Below are 23,524 nucleotides of genomic sequence, written 5' to 3'. Positions count from 1 at the left end.
ACAAAACAACAAAAACCATTAGACATCCACTACTGGATAACCGTCTGCTCCAGACTTATCCACGCCTTACGATATTCACCTCCAAGCACCCGATGTTTTACTGCACGTTTTCCACTGTCAACCACCAACATTCCATTACGTACGACATACTGAGTATTAAAGCAATGAATCTGTTGTTGTGTTGTTGTTGCTGTAGTCCAAAGACTAGTTCAAACTAGCTTCCCACGCTAGTCTATCCTGTGGAAGCTGCTTAATCTTCGGATAACTTCTGCAATCTACAATCGTTTTATTTACATCGAATGTTGGTTTCCCTGTACAATTTCTAACACCACACTTCTCTCCATTAACAAATTAACTATCCTTTGGTGTCTCAGAACACATTCTAGCACACTAATCCGTCATTTAATGAGGCTCTGCACTAATTTCTTTTCCCTCAAATTTCAGTACGTCTGCATTAGACTCCTAAGCTCCTCTTCTAATCTTCAACTTCCTCCTGTAGTACGGTATTTCAAAATCTTTTATTGCCTTCTCGTCCAATGTTTCTTTCAATTTTGGCCTTGGTGTGTCCAGTGCAATGCGTGCGCAGTGCTGTGCACGTACGATTTTGAAACGTGTTTTGTGCTCGCGTATTATGACACTTCTGGAGACCTAAAATCTCCTGCGTAGGTACCAACATGTGTGCCGAATACAACGATCGTGTGAAACCCAGCTTGCCCTGTTCGTCCACGAGGCGCAGAAAGCAGCAGATATCAGTGCACAGGTTGCTCCTGTGTTGCTTGACTTCCGGAATGCGTTCGATGCAGTGTCGCACGGTCGCCTAGGTAATATACGAGGGCAGTTCAATAAGTAATGCAACACATTTTTTTCTGAAACAGGGGTTGTTTTATTCAGCATTGAAGTACACCAGGTTATTCCCCAATCTTTTAGCTACACAACACTATTTTTCAACGTAATCTCCATTCAATGCTACGGCCTTACGCCACCTTGAAATGAGGGCCTGTATGCCTGCACGGTACCATTCCACTGGTCGATGTCGGAGCCAACGTCGTACTGCATCAATAACTTCATCATCATCCGCGTAGTGCCTCCCACGGATTGCGTCCTTCATTGGGCCAAACATATGGAAATCCGACGGTGCGAGATCGGGGCTGTAGGGTGCATGAGAAAGAACAGTCCACTGAAGTTTTGTGAGCTCCTCTCGGGTGCGAAGACTTGTGTGAGGTCTTGCGTTGTCATGAAGAAGGAGAAGTTCGTTCAGATTTTTGTGCCTACGAACACGCTGAAGTCGTTTCTTCAATTTCTGAAGAGTAGCACGATACACTTCAGAGTTGATCGTTTGACCATGGGGAAGGACATCGAACAGAATAACCCCTTCAGCGTCCCAGAAGACTGTAACCATGACTTTACTGGCTGAGGGTATGGCTTTAAACTTTTTCTTGGCAGGGGAGTGGGTGTGGCGCCACTCCATTGATTGCCGTTTTGTTTCAGGTTCGAAGTGATGAACCCATGTTTCATCGCCTGTAACAATCTTTGACAAGAAATTGTCACCCTCAGCCACATCATGAGCAAGCAATTCCGCACAGATGGTTCTCCTTTGCTCTTTATGGTGTTCTGTTAGACAACGAGAGACCCAGCGGGAACAAACCTTTGAATATCCCAACTGGTGAACAATTGTGACAGCACTACCAACAGAGATGTCAAGTTGAGCACTGAGTTGTTTGATGGTGATCCGTCGATCATCTCGAACGAGTGTGTTCGCACGCTCCGCCATTGCAGGAGTCACAGCTGTGCACGGCCGGCCCGCACGCGGGAGATCAGACAGTCTTGCTTGACCTTGCGGCGATGAAGACACACGCTTTGCCCAACGACTCACCGTGCTTTTGTCAACTGCCAGATCACCGTAGACATTCTGCAAGCGCCTATGAATATCTGAGATGCCCTGGTTTTCCGCCAAAAGAAACTCGATCACTGCCCGTTGTTTGCAACGCACATCCGTTACAGACGCCATTTTAACAGCTCCGTACAGCGCTGCCACCTGTCGGAAGTCAATGAAACTATACGAGACGAAGCGGGAATGTTTGAAAATATTCCACAAGAAATTTCCGGTTTTTTCAACCAAAATTGGCCGAGAAAAAAAATGTGTTGCATTACTTATTGAACTGCCCTCGTAATAACAGCGTACGGAACATCTGCCCAGCTGTGTGACTGTACTGAACAGCTGACAGAACACGGTATGTCATTCTTAAAGGAGAGAAATATTAAATACATGACCAAGTTGTATGGTTGCGGTTTTTTTACGCTTGCTTATTCTTGAATTGAGAACAACTGTGTGAGGCGAAATGACAAGTTTAATGTCGTAATATTTCTCACCAAATTACGGCTTTTCACACAGTTTTCAACTCGTCAACATAAAAACAGCGCAATGGATAACGCATCTTGCCAACATCAAAAATTGAAATAAGTTTATACACAACAATGTTAAATATTAACTCTCTGAAAGAACATTAATCTTAAGCGCTATATTATTGGACGTTTCTTTACAAAATTGGTCTTACACATATGTTATGATGTTGGTCAGTACTACGAAAATCGTCCGATTCCGGTTCAAAGTTCGGTACCATTTAGGATGACGGTCAAGTCTACGGTGGGTGGTTAGTCAAGTGACAAATTTGAGAGCAAGATTACCCAAGGCCGCTCGAGTTTACAGTGGACGCAAGCTGGTGAATCAACAAAGTTAACGCCTCTGCACGTGGTATTTACCTTAAGCTGCGACATGCTGTTGTCTGCAAGGCCGCTCTCTCCCTCTGAAATTCCTACAAAACTAATCTGGCCTCTGCTGAACTTTCCAGCACAAACTTTCCCTATGTTTCTTGTTATGCAAGAAAACATGTACTCAGCCCTAATCTTATCATGTGGCGATATACACGCGCATGGTTGGAGCAGCATGCATGTTATAGTGCCCTCTCAGTTCTCGCAAGAACAGTTAACTAATTTGGCTGGTTCGTTTCTCCACAGAGCTAAACGTTGCTATACCTAATTTTAGCTGGAGTGCAGCCGCTGTGAACACAATGTCCACACCAGTTTCTTCTCTGCCTCATACGAAGCGTTGAGCGCTCAGTCCTGCACTTGACGCCAGTTCAGAGAAGAGTCCACCAAAATTTCTGTCTTGTCCTACTCGTGGCAGAACTGCCTCCCTCCACTTGGGTTCCTTTTTCACGTCACTGCTGTTTTCGACCAATAGGAACGTTCCTCTCATTTTGTAGGAACACCCTCTTCCAATCGCAACGTCCTTTCTATCAAACTGCATCGAAACTTCAGTGGTTTTCTCTTTCCTAGTGAGTTTCCGCCAATCGGATGTTTTGTGCCCGTTTTAGATGCCTAAAGTACATTGACCGTTCCATGTGTCGCATTCATTGGACGAAAATGCGTCACTTGCTTTTGTTCATATCCCGTTGGAATTTCGAAACGAAGTTTTCTAAAGCTTCTTCTCTGCTCTTGTACTGTTGCCCTCACTACAGGCGGCCCTCCAACTTGAATCACCTGATCCGGGGTCGCTGTCCTCTTTCCTGCTACCCCTGTAAGTGGTTGCCGGTGTAACTCCCACAGTGCGGTTTTGCTACGCCGTTGTGGAGCTGGCTTTTCAATACTAAAAGCGACTCAACTCGCGTTCCCTGTTCTACCTTCCGCTCAAAGACATGCATTGTATAGGAATGGTGTGTTAATTACTGTCGATTGACTGTCATCCCTTTTTGCATTACATATTGATAGCCAAATGTTCTCATAACTGTCGAATTACGTTAGGTATCATTTTCACCTTCTCATTGCGATTTGTAAACGTCTCATGTAAGGTGCGAATCTGACCATTTATTCTGCCACCTTACAAAGTAGATATGTCAGTAGTTCCATGAGGCTTACTGTGATTAATGATGTATATCGAGAAGTCGCAATGCTATAAAATGTTAAGCGAAATTCAGGAAGACCTGCAGAAAATCAAAGCTTGGTGCAAGGACTGGCAGTTGACCCTAAACATAAACTGATGTAACGTATTGGTCACATATTGGCAGAGGAGACCTATTACTGTATGATTACACGACTGTATAACAATATCTGGAAGCAGTCACATCCATTAAATACCTGGGAGGTTGCATACGAAGCAATTTAAAGCGGATCGATCACGTAAAACCAATCGCAGATAATGCAGATTCCACACGGAGATTTTTTGGAAGAATCCTCAGTAAGTGTAAACCACCCATAAATGGGGCACCTTAAAAGACGCTTGTTCCACCAAATCGTGAAAACTGCTAGTTAGTCTGGGATCAAAGACTGCGGGAGGAAAGAGAGAAAAACCTAAAGAATAGTAGCGCATTTCCCTAAAAGTTCAATCAGAAAGCGTGGAAGCGTCAAGAACCAGCTCAGCCTTCGTGTGGCGCTTGCTACAAGAGAGGCATTGCCATCACTGTGTGATCTGTTAAAATTCCGGGAGCGTACTTCCTTGAACAATTAACAAATATACTGAAAATGTAGGGGATGAGGTACTGACGGAAGTAAAGCTGCGAGGATGGGTTTTGAATCGTGCTTGGGTACGTCAACGGTAGAGCGCTTTCCCCCGGAAGGGAAAGAACCTGTGTTCAAGTCTCGGCAAGGTACACAGTTTTAATACGTCAGGATGTTTCATATCAGCACGTACTCCGCTCCACGAAAAGACCATGACTGTAGAATTAAAAGCATTAGAACTCACACCGAGGCTTGTCTATTATGTGTGTGTGTGTGTGTGTGTGTGTGTGTGTGTGTGTGTGTGTGTGTGTGTGGAGGGGGCGGAGGCGCAGTGACTGCACACAATGCATGCTCCCGCTGTTCACTTTCAGTTGGCTTGCGGAGTATACTTGATGTAAGAAGGCGTGTTGTGAGGTGATGTGATGTGCAGTGGTTCAAATGGCTCTGAGCACTATGGGACTTAACATCTGAGGTCATCAGTCCCCTAGAACTTAGAACTACTTAAACCTAACTACTTAAACCTAACTAATCCATGCCCGAGGCAGGATTCGAACCTGCGACGTAGCGGTCGCGCGGTTCCAGACTGAAGCGCCTAGAACCGATCGGCCACAGCGGCCGGCTGATGTGCTGTCGCAAAGGACCGTGTATTACACGTCGCTTCAGCGAATAGCCCCATTCTGCCATTTCTCTGTGTAGCGCAAGCATCAGGGAGCATGTGTAACATTTAGGGCTGATTTTCATGGGGGTTTAGATATGGCGAAAGCACTTATCCACTGTCTGTTCGTTATGCGTGGCATAAAGCAAACACGAGAAATGTTACGTTAAGAAACAACAGAAATACTTTTCCGAAAATGTAAATTCATTCACCAGGCAAATATCCTCTAGTACTCTTCAACATTAACTTTAAATTCTGAATAGCCAACTCATTTGCTATTACATAATTTCGAACATCATTTAACAGCACATCAAACGTTCATTCAATCTATTTTATTTCTTACTTTGAGAAAAATGATTTTATAAAACATTTCACCAGCTTTTGTAATTTTTTTATTTTCCAGATTTGTTGAGAAAGAAAAGAATGAATGTTTTCGTAATATTCAATGTTTAGTATTTTATTCGACCTCCATTTTAAAAAGCAAATTATGTGCCAACGCAATTCTTGTACACAAAATAACTATGTCTTTGAAGAGATGAACTGTTTGGCACCTCATTTGCTTTCCTAGCGTCGTGTGTTCTCTAAATTTCATTAATTTTGGGATTTATTCGAAGGAAGCCATTTTCACAATAAAATATGACACCAAAAAAATCTCTCTACGCGCAAAGTAGCTAAGGACTGAAGAGAGAAACTTTTTAACATTCCGTTTGTGTAGCTATCAGCAGCTGTTTGTGAAATATTTCAATTTTCCCTCGAATCAGCAATTTAAGTTCTCTTAATTACACTGATTACTTTCAAGCAAATACACTTTTTTTTATAAACCACACCTCACCACTGTCAATTAGATATTATATTTGTCCGTTTGGCCATGCAAATATATACAGATGTTTTCCCTCAAATCACTAATTACGATTTTCTTAATTAACCTGATTAGCTTCTAGGAATTAAAATATCTTTTTTTTAATTACACCTCACACTGGTGAATTTGTTATTCCATTTGCCCATTTTGCACTCTTTGTTTGACTATGAAATTTCGGATAGAAAACCACTGTGTAATCCGCTCAAACATTTGACCAAAACGTGACGCTTACCGCAACGTAGTGCTACCAGGGCAGGCAACGACTGGACCATGTGTCGTGGGACTGCCACTGGCGACATAAAGTACTCTCCGGCCTTCTCCTCGCTGCTGCCTCCTTCCTTGCTCACCAACACAGGTGCTTTTCACGTGCGTTAGGAGCCAGCAGGGAAATCTGCACAGGAAATAAGGCGCTCCTGAAGGCTGGCGCTGTTTGCGCGGCTAATATCGTCTCCCTGTCCCACGGCGCAGGTTTTCCAAACGGAGCCTGCGCCGTCGCCGACAACGCCAATGTGTGTGGCTAATCCGGAGGACCGGTCTGCGCATCTCATATCGTCTCCTCAGAGTTCTGCGTGGGCGGCGAGTCCCCGGTCCCTGCAGCCGCCACAGAGGAAAAACCGCCTGCAGACTACAAGCGGTCCCTGCCCGCTACCGGCGCTACTTTGTAATCTCACCCTGTGCCCGTGCATTGTGGATGTGACAAACGTGTAGCGTCAGAATTAATACAGGCAGTAGCGGATTATAAGCTGACTACTCTGAGGGAAAGAACTAACGAAACTTCCTGCCCGATTAAAACTGTACTCGGGACTTTTGCCTTCCGCGGGCAAGTGCTCTACCATCTGAGCTACCCAAGCGCGACTAACGATCCGTCCTCAGCTTCAGTTCTGCCAGTATCTCGTCTCCTACCTTCCAAACTTCACAGAAGCTCTTCTGAGAACATTGCAGAACAAGCACTCCTGGAAGAAGGGATATTGCGGAGACATGGCTTAGCCACAGCCGGGGGATGTTTCCAGAAAGAACTAACGGTCGGAAATATTAGTACTTTTCTGGCATGAACACGACATAGCATTCGTGAATTTCTAGAATGCGATTCAAAAACTCTAATACGCATTGCGCCCCCTCCCCCTCCCCAGTCACTTCTTAACCTTCGAGATGGGATTAACAAAATAAAAAAAGGGAAAAGTTATGATAGTTTCACTGCTTTAGGTTCTACATAGTACAACAACACGTGGAATGTTCATACAACCATTTTGAACTGCAGACAAGTGCTTTTTTGGGATGTAGTTAAATTCCTGTGGCACATTCGGACCGCCTTCGCTCTTGGCGAACCATCAGACACCTAATCTGCACTTTACTGTTTCGTGGTAGGCCCGTATTGATAATACCAACTTTCGTCACTCGTGACGAATTTTTACACAAAAGCGTTGTGTGCGTTTCTTATTTTAGTCAAGTCGTAAGGCTTCGCACCAGCTTGCAACTCACTGATTTTCACATTAAGAAACGACTGTCAGAGGCGAAAGAATCGCAGAATCACAGATCGGCCCCCGCATTGAATCCCGAGCCTTTGTGTTCGTAGCTTAACATTCGCGGATACTAGGGGACCAATCGTTACAAGACTAAAAACCTGAAACTATAACGGCTTACTGAACAAGTTTCAGAATCCAGTCTAAAATAATGTGGTCTAAGATTATTCAATGGTGAATACTACAAATAAAGAAATTAAAAATAATCCTTGCAGCCAGAGGCTAATTTGTTTATAAGTGCAAATCATCAGATGCCTGTGTTCCCATCATATATATATATAGATGGCGCTGCAAGTGATGTGAAAGATATAGAAGACAACGCAGTCTGTGGGTGCGCCATTCTGAACGTCGTCTTTCTGCTGTAAGCGTGTGCTGTTCACAACGTGCAAGTGTGCTGTAGACAACATGGTTTATTCCTTAGAACAGAGGATTTTTCTGGTGTTGGAATTCCACCGCCTAGAACACAGTGTTGTTGCAACAAGACGAAGTTTTCAACGGAGGTTTAATGTAACCAAAGGACCGAAAAGCGATACAATAAAGGATCTGTTTGAAAAATTTCAACGGACTGGGAATGTGACGGATGAACGTGCTGGAAAGGTAGGGCGACCGCGTACGGCAACCACAGAGGGCAACGCGCAGCTAGTGCAGCAGGTGATCCAACAGCAGCCTCAGGTTTCCGTTCGCCGTGTTGCAGCTGTGGTCCAAATGACGCCAATGTCCACGAATCGTCTCATGCGCCAGAGTTTACACCTCTGTCCATACAAAATTCAAACGCGGCAACCCCTCAGCGCCGCTACCATTGCTGCACGAGAGACATTCGCTAACGATATAGTGCACAGGATTGATGACGGCGATATGCATGTTGGCAGCATTTGGTTTACTGACGAAGCTTATTTTTACTTGGACGGCTTCGTCAATAAACAGAACTGGCGCATATGGGGAACCGAAGAGCCCCATGTTGCAGTCCCATCGTCCCTGCATCCTCAAAAAGTACTGATCTGGGCCGCCATTTCTTCCAAAGAAATCATTGGCCCATTTTTCAGATCCGAAACGATTACTGCATCACGCTATCTGGACATTCTTCGTGAATTTGTGGCGGTACAAACTGCCTTAGACGACACTGCGAACACCTCGTGGTTTATGCAAGATGGTGCCCGGCCACATCGCACGGCCGACGTCTTTAATTTCCTGAATGAATATTTCGATGATCGTGTGATTGCTTTGGGCTATCCGAAACATACAGGAGGCGGCGTGGATTGGCCTCCCTATTCGCCAGACATGAACCCCTGTGACTTCTTTCTTTGGGGACACTTGAAAGACCAGGTGTACCGCCAGAATCCAGAAACAATTGAACAGCTGAAGCAGTACATCTCATCTGCATGTGAAGCCATTCCGCCAGACACGTTGTCAAAGGTTTCGGGTAATTTCATTCAGAGACTACGCCGTATTATTACTACGCATGGTGGATATGTGGAAAATATCGTACTATAGAGTTTCCCAGACCGCAGCACCATCTGTTGTTGAAAATTGTAACTACTGTAATTTCGAAAGTTTGTCTGCCTGAAAATGTACTGTTGTCCCAAGCATATTGCAACAAACGGTGTATTTCTATCGCTGCTCGTTTAGTTTTTATTGCCGTTTCAAATATACCGGTCATTTTTGAAACACCCTGTATATATATATATATATATATATATATATATATATATGTGTGTGTGTGTGTGTGTGTGTGTGTGTGTGTGTGTGTGTGTGTGTGTGTGTGTGTGTGCGCGCGCGCGCAAACTCGTGTGCTCACTCTCCAATTTACAGGAGGAATATAGTGACGGCAGCAATTTGTACCATGTGTCTAAACTGCCCTGCCAAATGTCACACGGCTAGCCCGTAGCAGTTCCCGTCGTTCGGGTGTGGCCACAACCCAACACATAGACCAAATGTGTTCCCACCTCGGTGGATGGTAAAATACAATCTATCAGCGCTAAAGCAACAATAGCAGACAATCAGAACAATTTTCAACGAAAAATTTTCGATTTTTTGCATCAATCGTTTCAATCGTACTGTGGCAAGCATGGCTTACTGTAGCTACTGTTCACATAGATTCTCCTCTACGTTCATTGACGGCGAGTTTGGAGAACTTTCCAACCCGTGTCGTTATTGCCTTCAAGTCATTTACACTGAAGAGCCAAAGAAATTGATACACCTGCCTAATACCGTGTAGGGCTCCAGCGAGTACACGGGAGTGCCGCAACACAACGTGACATGGACTCGACAGATGTCCGAACTAGTCATGAAGGGAACTGACACCGTCAATATTGCAGGGCTGGGCATAAGAGTATGAGGGGGTGGAGATCTCTTCTGAACAGCACGTTGCAAGTCATCCCAGATATGATCAATTATGTTTATGTCTGGGGACTTTGGTGACCTGCCGATGTGTATGAACTCAGAAAAGTGTTCCTGGAGACACTCTGTAGCGTTCTGGACGTGCGAGGTGTCGCACTGTACCGCTGGAATTGCCAAAGTCCGGCGGAATGCACAATGGACATGAATGGATGCTAGTGATCAGACAGAATGCTTACGTACGTGTAAACTGTCATAGTCGTATCTAGACGTATCAGGGGTCCCATATCACTCCAACTGCACACGCCCCACACCATTACAGAGTCTCCACCAGCTTAAACAGTCCCCTGCTGACATGCAGGGTCCACGAATTCATAAGGGCGTCTCTGTACCCGTACGCGTCCATCCGCTGGATAAAATTTGAAACGAGACTATTCCGACCAGGAAACATGCGTCCAGTCATCAACAGTCCAATGTCGACAGGCCCAAGCGACCGTAAGGCTTTTTGTCGTGCAGTCATCAAGAGTACACGAGTTTGTCTTCGGCTCCGAAAGCGCATATCGATGATGATTCGTGGAATGGTTCGCACGCTGACACATGTTGATGGCCCAGCATTGAAATATGTAGCAATTTGCGGGAGTGTTGCATTTCTGTCACGTTGAACGATTATCTTCAGTCGACGTTGATCCCGTTCTTGTAGGATCTTTTTTGCGGCCGCAGCGATGTCGGAGATTTGATGTTTTACCAGATTCCTGATATTCACAGTACACTTGTGAAATGGGCGTAGGGGAAAATCCCCACTTCACCGATACCTCGGAGATGTGTCCCATCGCTCATTCGACGTCTATACCACCACATTCAAACTCACTTAAATCTTGATAATCTGCCGTTGTAGCAGAAGTAACCTATCTAAGAACTGCGCCAGACACTTGTCGTCTTACGCAGCGCCGTATTCTGCCTGTTTACATATCTCTGTATTTGAATATGCACGCCTGTACCAGTTTCTTTGGGGCTTCAGTGTATGATCAGTCAGTCAATAGCTGCAACCAGAAGCGGCGCTTCTGCAAATTTATATATTGATAATCCTGTGTGTGTTCGTACGAGACGTTTGTGTAAATTGTCGAAAGACGATACCTTGTCTATATTTTCCGTGGTCGTGTGATTGGTGCGAAATTTGATTTTATCGGTGATATCTACACCTACATGTATACTCCGCAATCCACCATACGGTGCGTGGTGGAGGGTACCTCGTACCACAACTAGCATCTTCTCTCCCTGTTCCACTCCCAAACAGAAAGAGGGAAAAATGACTGCCTATATGCCTCTGTACGAGCCATAATCTCTCTTTTCTTTGTGGTCTTTCCGCGAAATATAAGTTGGCGGCAGTAAAACTGAACTGCAGTCAGCCTCAAATGCTGGTTCTCTAAATTTCCTCAGTAGCGATTCACTCCCACCCGAGTTCCTGAAGCATTTCCGTAACACTCGCGTGATGATCAAACCTACCAGTAACAAATCTAACAGCCCGCCTCTGAATTGCTTCTACGTCCTCCCTCAATCCGATCTGATAGGGATCCCAAACGCTCGAGCAGTACTCAAGAATAGGTCGTATTAGTGTTTTATAAGCGGTCTCCTTTACATATGAACCACATCTTCCCAAAATTCTACCAATGAACCGAAGACGACCATCCGCCTTCCCCACAACTGCCATTACATGCTTGTCCCACTTCATATCGCTCTGCAATGTTACGCCCAAATATTTAACCGACGTGACTGTGTCAAGCGCTACACTACTAATGGAATATTCAAACTTTACGGGATTCTTTTTCCTATTCATATGATGTGAATCGTATCGCAGTGAGTGTACTCACCTTGCCGCACTGCTTGCACTTGCCCTTCTGGGAGCGCCGGTGGACCCAGTGGTGGTGGATGGAGGTGTGCTCGCGGTACTGGCGCACGCCCACGTCGCGGAACGTCGGCTTGCACGTGAAGCGCACGCGGTCCATCAGCGTCGCGATGCAGCTCGTGTGCGCGATGATCTTGCACGCCGCGCACTTCATCCGCGGGCCGTGTTTCTGTAAACAACACACAGTGTCACTGTATTGGCCGGCAGCCGGTTACCAATAACTTCATTTCACGACAAAGAATATCTTGCACTAAATACATCAGCCATGAACGCCAGAAAAAAAAAAGAAAAAATCGAGGGCAGCCAAAATTAGTCATGTTCAAGCAGGGCTTAGACCAGCAGAATGCTTACCAGTAGAACAGAACTTGGAATGAACTTCATGGAGGTCACTGAACAGGTTACGAACGGGCGTTGGTAAATCGAAGGACAACATAACGAAATGGGGATAGTTACAAGGGCCAAAACTTTCTAATGTCGAGAGGTAAAGACTGAATTTTTTTCTCTACAGCGGAGTGGGCACTCATATGAAACGTCCTGGCAGATTAAAACTGTGTGCCGGACCGTCACTCGAACTCGGGACCTTTGCATTTCGCGATGAAGTGTTCTACCGACGAAGCTACTCAAAACACGACTCACGACCCGTCCTCACAGTTTTACTTCCGCCAGTACCTCGTCTCCTACCTTCCAAACACAAAAGCTCTCCTGCGAACCTTGCAAGATTAGTTCTCCATTAAGAAAGGATATTGCGAAGACAGGGCTTAGCCACAGCCTGGGGGATGTTTCCAGAATGAATATCTTCTGCATAAGAATAAGGAAGTTTATAACGGTTCGCAGGAGAGCTTCTGTGAAGTTTGGAAGGTAGGAGACGAAGTGCTGGCGAAAGTAAAGCTGTGAGGACGGATCATGAGTCGTGCTTGGGTATCCCAGTCGGCGGGAGCCCTTGCTCGCAAAAGGCAAAGGTCCCAAGTTCGAGTCTCGGTCCGACACAAAGTTTTAATTTGCCAGGAAGTTTCGAGAATTACAGACAACGAAACTCGAGAACTACAGACAACGAAACATCTGCGTGGGTGTTTATGTTGCCCACATTGTTACAACGAAGACACAAGAGAATGTGGTTTTGCTCGTTTCTGGGCAAAGACCGTCTGATTTCAATTTTGTGTGTTTATAAATGTATACATTGCTTCTGCCCTCTGCCAGGCACTTAAGTGTGAATTGCAGAGTAACCATGTAGATGTAGATATAGATGTTTCCTTACTTGAAATTGTATATTTGCAGAATCCTACTTCTGTGCCCACGACTCGAGAAAATAAATAACGACGAAAACTTGTTGACCAAGTTGACATCTTGGAAAAAATTAGACACCTATAGGATCGCCAAAACCAAATTAGCTCTGAAAGATTGTGTACTGAGAACATTTTCAAAAAGGACCTGTATATTTATCCTAACAAATTTTCTGTTGTTCATGGTTGGTTGGTTGGTTTGGGGAAGGAGACCAGACAGCGTGGTCATCGGTCTCATCGGATGAGGGAAGGATGGGGAAGGAAGTCGGCCGTGCCCTTTCAGAGGAACCATCCCGGCATTTGCCTGGAGTGATTTAGGGAAATCACGGAAAACCTAAATCAGGATGGCCGGACCCGGGATTGAACCGTCGTCCTTCCGAATGCGAGTCCAGTGTCTAACCACTGCGCCACCTCGCTCGGTGTGTTGTTCATGAGCTAAAGCTTTAAAACTAACCCAGACGCCATTGTAATTCAGTTCTTCTATACAGAACAGAAGTCTTAACCTCTCCATATTGCGAAGACACCTCTCAAGAACTGCTCGGATGTTCCCGCGGCGGCAGTTAGCTCGGCAAATTCACATGGACGCCGTCAAACTGGGAATTCCCCTGCACACAAGAGTCACGAATGTTGTCCAGTAGCTAAAGATGTACGTCAACATCGCCGACCACTTGCAAGACTTGGGCATCCATTCTAAGATTGAGCCATAGCTACCGCAATAATTGACTGATTCTACAAATACGGACCAGCAACTGATACTAGAAGAAGAAACTGTCGACAGTCATTTTGTAACTGGTTATTTGTATACAGTGTCAGTCGCTTGCCCCATTAGTTATTTATTGCCAATGAAGAATCCCACAAAACTTTTCCAAATCACATATGATTGCCAGTTATTAATGTCCTCAGCAAAAGAATAAGGAACTTTATAATGGTTGGTTTACATGCAGTGACACTACGCAGTCAAAAATTAAGTGTTGACGTAACAAATGAATATGTAATTATAAACATACTAAATAACAATGTACTTGGTTAAATAGCTGGGCAGCTGAAGGCCAAATAAACACACTTTGAAAAAAGCCAAATGCCACGTGATCTCATTTGCTTGTGGTTTTTAAATGAAGTGGTACCAGGACAAAAAAAAAAGGGTTTAAATGGCTCTGAGCACTATGGGACTTAACTTCTAAGGTCATCAGTCCCCTACAACTTAGAACTACTTAAACCTAACTAACCTAAGGACATCACACATATCCATTCCAGAGGCAGGATTCGAACCTGCGACCGTAGCGGTCGCGCGGTAGCAGGACATTTGGACTCTCAGATTTTACTTCCTCTGGTATGTAAAGAATACCAAAGTACCAACATACACGTTTCTTTTTGCGCAGAAGAATCCAGCGGAGTTGTGAAAACTGTCTGAACTCGCCACCCCCCACGCAGCTGCTAGCTTCCGCACGAAACCGAAGGCAAGTAACCTATATATCGGTGCGTGAAAACTGTTAAAGAATGTTGCCGATAGAAGCCAAAGTGTTACCTCGCAGAAGCACTGCCACGTGACGAAGACATCTGGCACCTGTGCACTTCGCGACATACTCGCTGTGGCAAGGAATTTCGAGGAGACAGAAGACAGAATATGACAACTTGGTAAAAAGAACTGCAGTCCTGTCTTCTTGACACGAAAATTAAAGATAATCGTAACAGGAGCGACAGAAATATACCCGTGTTCAAAGAACAGCGGAAGAAAATGAAAAGAAAATAAAAATTCTGCGTTCACAGCATTGCAGGAAAAAGAGATGCCACTGAGGCTTCAGAAGAGAATTTGTGCGGCAGTGAGCCTGTTAATGTACCAAAAGTATGGTTTCTGATATGCTGACTAGTAATTTTCTGGACACGTATTTGATCGATAGGAGCAGCTTCTCCAACGTAAGCGTAACATTCAATTTATGGATAAACACTATCTACTATATACAGTAGAAAATATCTATTACATTTAACTAAATTTTGTGTTTTTATTACGACAACCGCATGACATATTCTGTAAAATAATTTCTGTTCCAAGAGACCTCATGTTTCCTGTTTCCTCTCGTCATCTTTTTCTTTTAGAGTTGTTCACTGCCACTGCCTACATTGCATCGGCTGTATAGAAAGCACGAATTGCTGATTTCCCTGTAGTAGTCGCCGTCATGAGTGCTTTATCTCTGTTCGTGCGATACTGGTGAGTATTTTGTGATGCGTTTAAACACAAGGGACTTCTCCCGTTCGTTTCAGCGCCCTAAACGGAACGTGTAATTGGGCGCTAACGTTGTAATTGCGCGGTGGGTCAGAATACACCAAGTGGCAGGTTCAACAGCTTCCCAGTCGTTTCTTCAAGAAATCACCATTTTACTAACTTTTTTTCTGAAGTAACAGTGCTTTTCGCATGTAACCATCGATGCTATTGTAAAACAGAGACTTCTAGCGATAACTGAAGTACTACTACGAATGCAGTGCATTTCAGCAGTCAGTTGTGACGTTCAAATCAACAGTCGGCGCGGAGATTGTGTTACTTGAATGTAGGAGACTCCGGCATGCCTTTTTTTTTATAGTGACCATATTGAGGAGATAATTCACAGTGAGAGTAAGTATAATTAAATTACTGTAACATAAATTTGAGTTTTTACTACTAATTTTATGAGTGTTATCGAAATGAAACCACTGAGACGGTACGTCGTTATGATACAAAATTTATTAAATTTTAGGCCCATTTTTACTTCTTACTTAGGACTGTAATTAGTTTTAGGCGTTGTGAAGTCATGGAAGTTAGTGAAACAACTTCCCAACCTCCTTGTAACAACTCATTGTTTACCTTTTGCCAATTTCATCTTATATTCGTTGCTTACTACGATGATAAACATCAATTTTGTGAAAAATTCTACTTTTATATCCCAAAGTGCAACCACATCCTTAAAACAAATGAGGCGCTGAGAACCATAAAGGCGTACAGCATACCTTCGTCGAGCCCACATTTAAGTGAATATCACAGCAATCAGCGAGACAGTTTTTTATGAATGTTCACAAATACAACAATGTGGGTCTACAGCTCAGACAAACCTGACTCACCGTAAGATCAACAGATGTCAGAACCGTGCATAGGCGCTATATTCGCCGATGATGAGCTTTAGGCACTTATCGTTCTCAACGCGTCGATTGATTGTTTACGTTTTGACAATTACTTCTTGTATTCGTTGCTTACCACGACAATGAAGACCAAGTACGTGAACAATTTTAAAATTTTATATTTCTTGTTGTTCTTGGGACTTCATCGATAAGTTGCATGGAACCAATCCCCGAACTGATAACAACAAAAACTACTACTACTGCTAGTACAATTAGTATGTTCAGTTCAGGATAGTCTTCACCACAGTACATAAAAGTCTACTTCTGCTGCCCAAAATACACTGAAGATCCAAATAAATTATTACTCGTACACTGGCCTAATATCATGTAGGGTCCCCGCGAGTAGGCAGAAGTGCCGCAACACGACGTGTCATGGACTCGACTGATGTCTGTCTTAGTGCTAAAGGGAAATGACACCATGAATCCTGCACGGCTGTCCATAAATCCATAAGAGTACGAGGGGGTGGAGATCTCTTCTGAACAGCACGTTGCAAGGGATCCGAGATATGCTCAACAATGTTCATGTCGAGGGAATTTGGTGGCCAGCGGAAGTGTTTAAACTCAGAAGTGTGTTTCTCCAGCCACTGTGAAGTATTTCTGGACATTTGGGGTGTCGCATTGTCCTGCTAAAATTTTCCAAGTCCGTCGGAATGCACACTGGACATGAACGGATGTAGGTGATCAGACAGGAAGCTTACATACGTGTTATCTGTCAGAGTCGTATCTGCACGTATCAGGGGCCTCATATCACTTCAACTGCACACGCCCCACACCATTACAGAGCCTCCACCAGCTTGAACAGTCCCCTGCTGACATGCAGGGTCCATACATTCATGAGTGTCCCCATACCCCTACACGTCCATCCGCTCGATACAATTTGAAACGAGACAAGTCTGACCAGGCAACATGTGCCTAGTCATCAACAGTCCAGTGTAGATGTCGACAGGCCCAGGCGAGGCGTGAAGCTTTGTGTCGTGCAGTCATCAAGGGTACACGAGTGGGCCTTCGGCTTCGAAAGCCCACGCCGATGATGTTTCGTTGAGTGGTTCACACGCTGACATTTCTTGATGGCCCAGCATTGAAATGTGCAGCAATTTGCACTTCTGTGACGCTGAACTGTTCTCTTCAGTCGTCGGTGGTCCCGTTCTTGCAAGCCGGCCGGTGTGGCCGTGCGGTGCTGGGTGCTACAGTCTGGAACCGAGCGAGCGCTACGGTCGCAGGTTCGAATCCTGCCTCGGGCATGGATGTGTGTGATGTCCTTATGTTAGTTAGGTTTAATTAGTTCTAAGTTCTAGGCGACTGATGATCTCAGAAGTTAAGTCCCACAGTGCTTAGAGCCATTTGAACCAAGTCATTGGAAGACGCATGCCTAAAACTGTTTCTTTGGCGCTTCAGTGTATTTCTACATGTTTTTCTGATAAGCTATGCAGAAGTTGCGCCGTTTCCCACCTTCCAGCAAGTGTGAGCGGAGAGTGACTGATTAAGTAAATTACCTGCGGAACACGCAATCCTGATCATTTGATCCACTGGACTCCAACTGTGAAGTGCCAAGGTAAATATCAGTCGTACGTGCGGACTTTGCCAGAGTAGGCGTGGCTGACTGCGTGTTTTAGCGGCGTCGGCCAACACCCCCGCGGCTCTCGTGTAGCTGTAGCGGCAGCTGCGCCGGTGACGCGGACACGGCCGGCCGCCATCGATCAGCCCGCATCCGGCGCTGATTTGCATAATTGCCGTCGGGCGGCCACGGCGCCGCTGATAGTCCGATTCGCTCAATAGCGCCTCCTCTGCCGGCGAATGCTTTTCCCGTCAGGACTAGGGGGGCGCCACTTATCATACTCCACGTGACACACAGACTCCCCCGCTCAACACCCTTCATTCCTTCTTGATGGTTTAAGGACACGGTCTCCAGTTGTCCTCAGCCTTAATGGACTATTACAGAAAGCGGTAGGCCTAAAGGCTACACTGTTAGTTCGAGGGGAGGTCATCTGACGAACCAGCTGGAAGCGAGATGTCTAAGATAAATGTGAAGCGACTGCGAAAACATTCTGTTGGCACCCACCTACATAGGGAGAAATGATCATCACGATAAAATAAGAGAAATCAGGACTCGCACGGAAAAATTTAAGTGCTCTTTTTTCCCGCGTTTTTCGAGAGTGGAACGGTAGAGAGACAGCATGAAGGTGTTCATTGAACCCTCTGCCAGGCACTTTATTGTGAATAGCAGAGTAATCACATAGATGTAGATCCGAACTGGGACGATGCTTTCCGCACATCTACGTGACTATTACGCAATTCGTTCGTAAGTGCCTATCGAACGGTTCATCGAACTTCATTCAGACTATTTTTTCACCGTTCTTCTCCAGAGCAGTGCGACGGAAAAACATACACTTAAATCTTTCCGTGCAAACTCTGATTGCTCTTATTTTATTAGGACGATCATTTCTCCCCATGTAGGTGGGCGTCAACAAAACATTTTCGCATTTGGAGGAGAAAGTTGGAGAAGGAAACTTCCTGAAAACATCTCGCCGCTGTGTGTGGCGCCTTTTTTTTAAAATGGACACCTCTGACCTTTTTTGAATTTTTTCGAGGTCTTGCATCAATTCTATCTGGTGAAGGTCCAATACTCCTTAGTAACATTCCAGAAGAGGACGAACAATCCTAGTGTAGGCAATCTCTGTAATAGGCCTGCTTTATCTTCTAAGTGTTCTGCCAATGACATGTACCCTTTGGTTCACCTTCCCAACATTTTATATGCGAATCTTCAAAAATGGTTCAAATGGCTCTGAGCACTATGGGACTTAACATCTGAGGTCATCAGTCCCCTAGAACTTAGAACTACTTAAACCTAACTAACCTAAGGACATCACACACATCCATGCCGGAGGCAGGATTCGAACCTGCGACCGTAGCAGTCGCGCGGTTCCGGACTGAAGCGCCTAGAACCGCACGGCCACCGCGGCTGGCGCGAATCTTCCAATTTATGTTGTTCGTCATTGTAATTCCTAGGCATTTCGTACAACCGACAGCCTTTAGATTTCGTGTAACTTAAATTTAACCGACTCCTCTATTAATACTCATGTGGATGACCACATACTTGTCATTATTTAGCGTCAGTTGCAACGTTTCGCACAATTGAGGTCTTGCCTCCATTATTTTCCAATTGGTTCTGATCTCCTGATGACTTTACTAGACCGCAAAGGACAGCTTCATCTGCAGACAATCTAAGAGTGTTGCTCGGATTGCCTCCCAATCGTTTATATAGTTTAAGAACAGGAGAGCCCGTAACTCTTTCTTGGGGGGTGGTGGGGGGAGGGACGCTTGATATCATTTCTATTTTACTCGGTGACTTTCCGGAAACTACTAAGAACTGTGACCTTTCTGACAGGAAATGACGAATCCAGTCCCACAAAGACTATACTTCATAGGAGGGTAATCCCAAAAGTAAGGGCTCGAATTTTTTTTAGAAGTACATAGACCTGTTTATTTCTATAATGGTTTACATCAGTTTGCAGCTTGAACATTGAGCTATTTTTCGACATAATTACCATTTCTGTCGATGCATTTTCGTAGACGCTGTGGCAGTTTTTGTATGCCCATGTCATACCAGCTCGTCGCCATGCTGTTCAGAAAGTTATGAACCTCTTCTTTCACCTCGTCGTTGGAGCTGAATCGCTGGGACCACAATTAACGCTGACAGGTAATGTGAGATTCTGAAAAAACTCAAACTGGCAATTCAGAACCGGAGAAGAGGAATGTTGAGCAAGGGCGTACACATTCTCCATGACAACGCTCGCCCACACATCGCTCGGCAAATCGTTGCTCTCCTGCAACAGTTTCAGTGGAACAAAATCACCCACTCACCCTATAGTCCTAACTTGGCGCCCAGTGATTATCACCTGTTCCCTAGGTTAAAAGAACATTTGGCATTAAAGCGATTCAGCTGCGACGACGAGGTGAAAGAAGAGGTTCATAAGTTTCTGAACAGCGTGTACACGAGCTGGTATGACATGGGCATACAAAAACTGCCACAGCGTCTAAAAAAATGCGTCGACATAAATGGTGATTATGTCGAAAAATAGTTAAATGTTCAAGCTGTAAACTGATGGAAACCACTGTAGAAATAAACTATGTACTTACAAAAAAAATAGGGGACCTTACTTTTTAGATTATCCTCGTAGATATGCAGTCTAATTAGAAGCCTGTAGGTTATGTCCTTCAGCGTTCTTACATGAAATGGTGATACATATGCCTAAAACACAAAGTTACATATTAAAACTAATTCATTTGGAACGGAGTTAACGAAAGTACACTTACGTTCAGAAAAAAACAGAATACCTTGAGCGGCTAAAGAGAGGGCTTTCGTATTCACAGGACATATGCATTAGTATGCTCTGCAGAAATGATAATCTTTTCAGTCACTTCGGTTCAGCATGTGCCTGTCAGGCACAAGGTCCACCATGGGCCCCGATAATTTGTTCCATGCGTGATGCCACTGACGTATATAAGGCACGAATGGCGTCCTGTGGTGTAGCTATCCATGCTGCATTCACTGGCCTGTGTTCGTGCAGCAACATGTGATCGTGTATTGTCTTGCTGAAAAATGGCATCTGAGGCGTTGTGCAGAAAGGGTATGGAGCGGGTCGCAAGATGTCATTCACGTACGTCACACTGGTTACAGTGCCCTGGACACGTACCAGCTCTGATTTGTTGTTGTACCCGATGGCGCCCGACACCACAAGGCATTAAGTTGGCGCTGTATGTCTTGCGCGAATGCAGGCACTGTGATGCTGCTCCCCCTGCTGAGACGAACGAAAGTGTGGCCATCATCTCGGTGGTGGTGGTGGTGGTGGTGGTGGGGGGGGGGGGAGTGGTGTTGGTGGTGAGGGGGAGGGGGGAGTGGTGGTGGGGGGGAGGGGGGAGTGGTGGGGGGGAGGGGGGAGTGGTGGTGGGGGGGAGGGGGGAGTGGTGGTGGGGGGGGAGGGGGGGAGTGGTGCGATCTCGTCTCGTGTTCTACGGCCTTCCGTGAACTATTCGGCACAAACCCGTTGCACTGTCAAAATACTCCGTCCCACACGAGCAGCAATTTCGCGGAGGGATATATCATATCCTCTCACACCAATAATGCAACGTCATTCATTTTACGGTACGGTTCGCGCATACGTCTGCGAGGAATCCTGCACGTCTGCTCTTGAGTCACACTGATGCATTGCCTTCGGCTTATGGCGACAACGAGCGCCGCAGGAGCATTTTACCGACAGGCGGTGGTGTGCCGCGATATCGATGCTGACCTTGAATCGGCCGGTCGACATGGTCCAAATGCTAATCATTTCTGCGGAACATACTAACGTGTACGCCTTGTGAATACGAACGTTCTATCTCTAGTCGTTCAAGGTGTTGTTTTTTCTGAACACGAGTGTACAAAACAGACGAGTTGGAGCACATACACCATTCTTCAAAAGACTCGTTTAACTCTGAATGAATTATTGCTCTGTACTATATGATCCCTTTATGGATCCGTTAAGTCGAAAACCACTGCTCTATTTAGCACGGAGGAAAGCTCACGCTCCCTTACTTGAAGAAACTTTTAAAAAATAAAATAAAAAAGCGACTGTCGTTTTGGAGACATTACTAGTCCACACTTGACATTGATTTTCAAGACTTTACACACCAAAAGATAAATAACGTACATAAGCGGCTTGTTGACTGACTGTTGCGTATGTCTGCAGGCCACAGAGATTTATCTGTTTACAAATGGGGAAACATGTCCTGTGACCGACAATTCCTACAGCCCACATTTCAATATAGTATTTTTATCTATATAACGTCAGACGTTGAACGCGGAATGGTAGTTGGAGCTAGACGCATGGGACATTCCATTTCGGAAGTCGTTAGGGAATTCAATAGGCCGAGATAAAGAGCGTGAATATGTTGTTGTTGTTGTTGTTGTTGTTGTTGTCTTCAGTCCTGAGACTGGTTTGATGCAGCTCTCCATGCTACTCCATCCTGTGCAAGCTTCTTCATCTCCCAGTACCTACTGCAACCTACATCCTTCTGAATCTGCTTAGTGTATTCATCTCTTGGTCTCCCCCTACGATTTTTACCCTCCACGCTGCCCTCCAATACTAAATTGGTGATCCCTTGATGTCTCAGAACATGTCCTACCAACCGATCCCTTCTTCTGGTCAAGTTGTGCCACAAACTCCTCTTCTCCCCAATCCTATTCAATACTTCCTCATTAGTTATGTGATCTACCCATCTAATCTTCAGCATTCTTCTGTAGCACCACATTTCGAAAGCTTCTATTCTCTTCTTGTCCAAACTATTTACCGTCCATGTTTCACTTCCATACATGGCTACACTCCATACAAATACTTTCAGAAATGACTTCCTGACACTTAAATCTATACTCGATGTTAACAAATTTCTCTTCTTCAGAAACGCTTTCCTTGCCATTGCCAGTCTACATTTGATATCCTCTCTACTTCGACCATCATCAGTTATTTTGCTCCCCAAATAGCAAAACTCCTTTACTACTTTAAGTGTCTCATTTCCTAATCTAATACCCTCAACATCACCCGACTTAATTCGACTACATTCCATTATCCTCGTTTTGCTTTTGTTGATGTTCATCTTATATCCTCCCTTCAAGACACCATCCATTCCGTTCAACTGCTCTTCCAAGTCCTTTGCCGTCTCTGACAGAATCACAATGTCATCGGCGAACCTCAACATTTTTATTTCTTCTCCATGGATTTCAATACCTACTCCGAATCTTTCTTTTGTTTCCTTTACTGCTTGCTCAATATACAGACTGAACAACATCGGGGAGAGGCCACAACCCTGTCTCACTCCCTTCCCAACCACTGCTTCTCTTTCATGTCCCTCGACTCTTATAACTGCCATGTGGTTTCTGTACAAATTGTAAATAGCCTTTCGCTCCCTGTATTTTACCCCTGCCACCTTTAGAATTTGAAAGAGAGTATTCCAGTCAACATTGTCAAAAGCTTTCTCTAAGTCTACAAATGCTAGAAACGTAGGTTTGCCTTTCCTTAATCTTTCTTCTAAGATAAGTCGTAAGGTCAGTATTGCCTCACGTGTTCCAGTATTTCTACGGAATCCAAACTGATCTTCCCCAAGGTCGGCTTCTACTAGTTTTTCCATTCGTCTGTAAAGAATTCGAGTTAGTATTTTGCAGCTGTGACTTATTAAACCGATTGTTCGGTAATTTTCACATCTGTCAACACCTGCTTTCTTTGGGACTGGAATTATTATATTCTTCTTGAAGTCTGAGGGTATTTCGCCTGTTTCATACATCTTGCTCACCAGATGGTA

At 44.8% G+C, this 23,524-nt stretch overlaps 1 protein-coding gene across 5 annotated transcripts in view; it reads right to left on the bottom strand.

Annotated features, from left to right (window-relative positions):
• Positions 1-23,524, bottom strand: part of LOC126412064 (eye-specific diacylglycerol kinase) — a 903,754-nt gene that overhangs the window by 260,149 nt on the left and 620,081 nt on the right. For all 5 annotated transcript variants that reach the window (XM_050081449.1, XM_050081447.1, XM_050081448.1 and 2 more), the window contains exon 3: positions 11,731-11,934. In XM_050081449.1, the coding sequence (XP_049937406.1) occupies positions 11,731-11,934 (204 nt within the window). The remainder of the gene's footprint in view (positions 1-11,730; positions 11,935-23,524) is intronic.

The sequence above is a fragment of the Schistocerca serialis genome, chromosome 7, assembly GCF_023864345.2.
Source record: "Schistocerca serialis cubense isolate TAMUIC-IGC-003099 chromosome 7, iqSchSeri2.2, whole genome shotgun sequence".
Lineage (NCBI taxonomy): Eukaryota > Metazoa > Arthropoda > Insecta > Orthoptera > Acrididae > Schistocerca > Schistocerca serialis.
The sequence above is the reverse complement of the archived record's forward strand: the minus strand, read 5'-3'. Positions and strand labels throughout refer to the sequence as shown.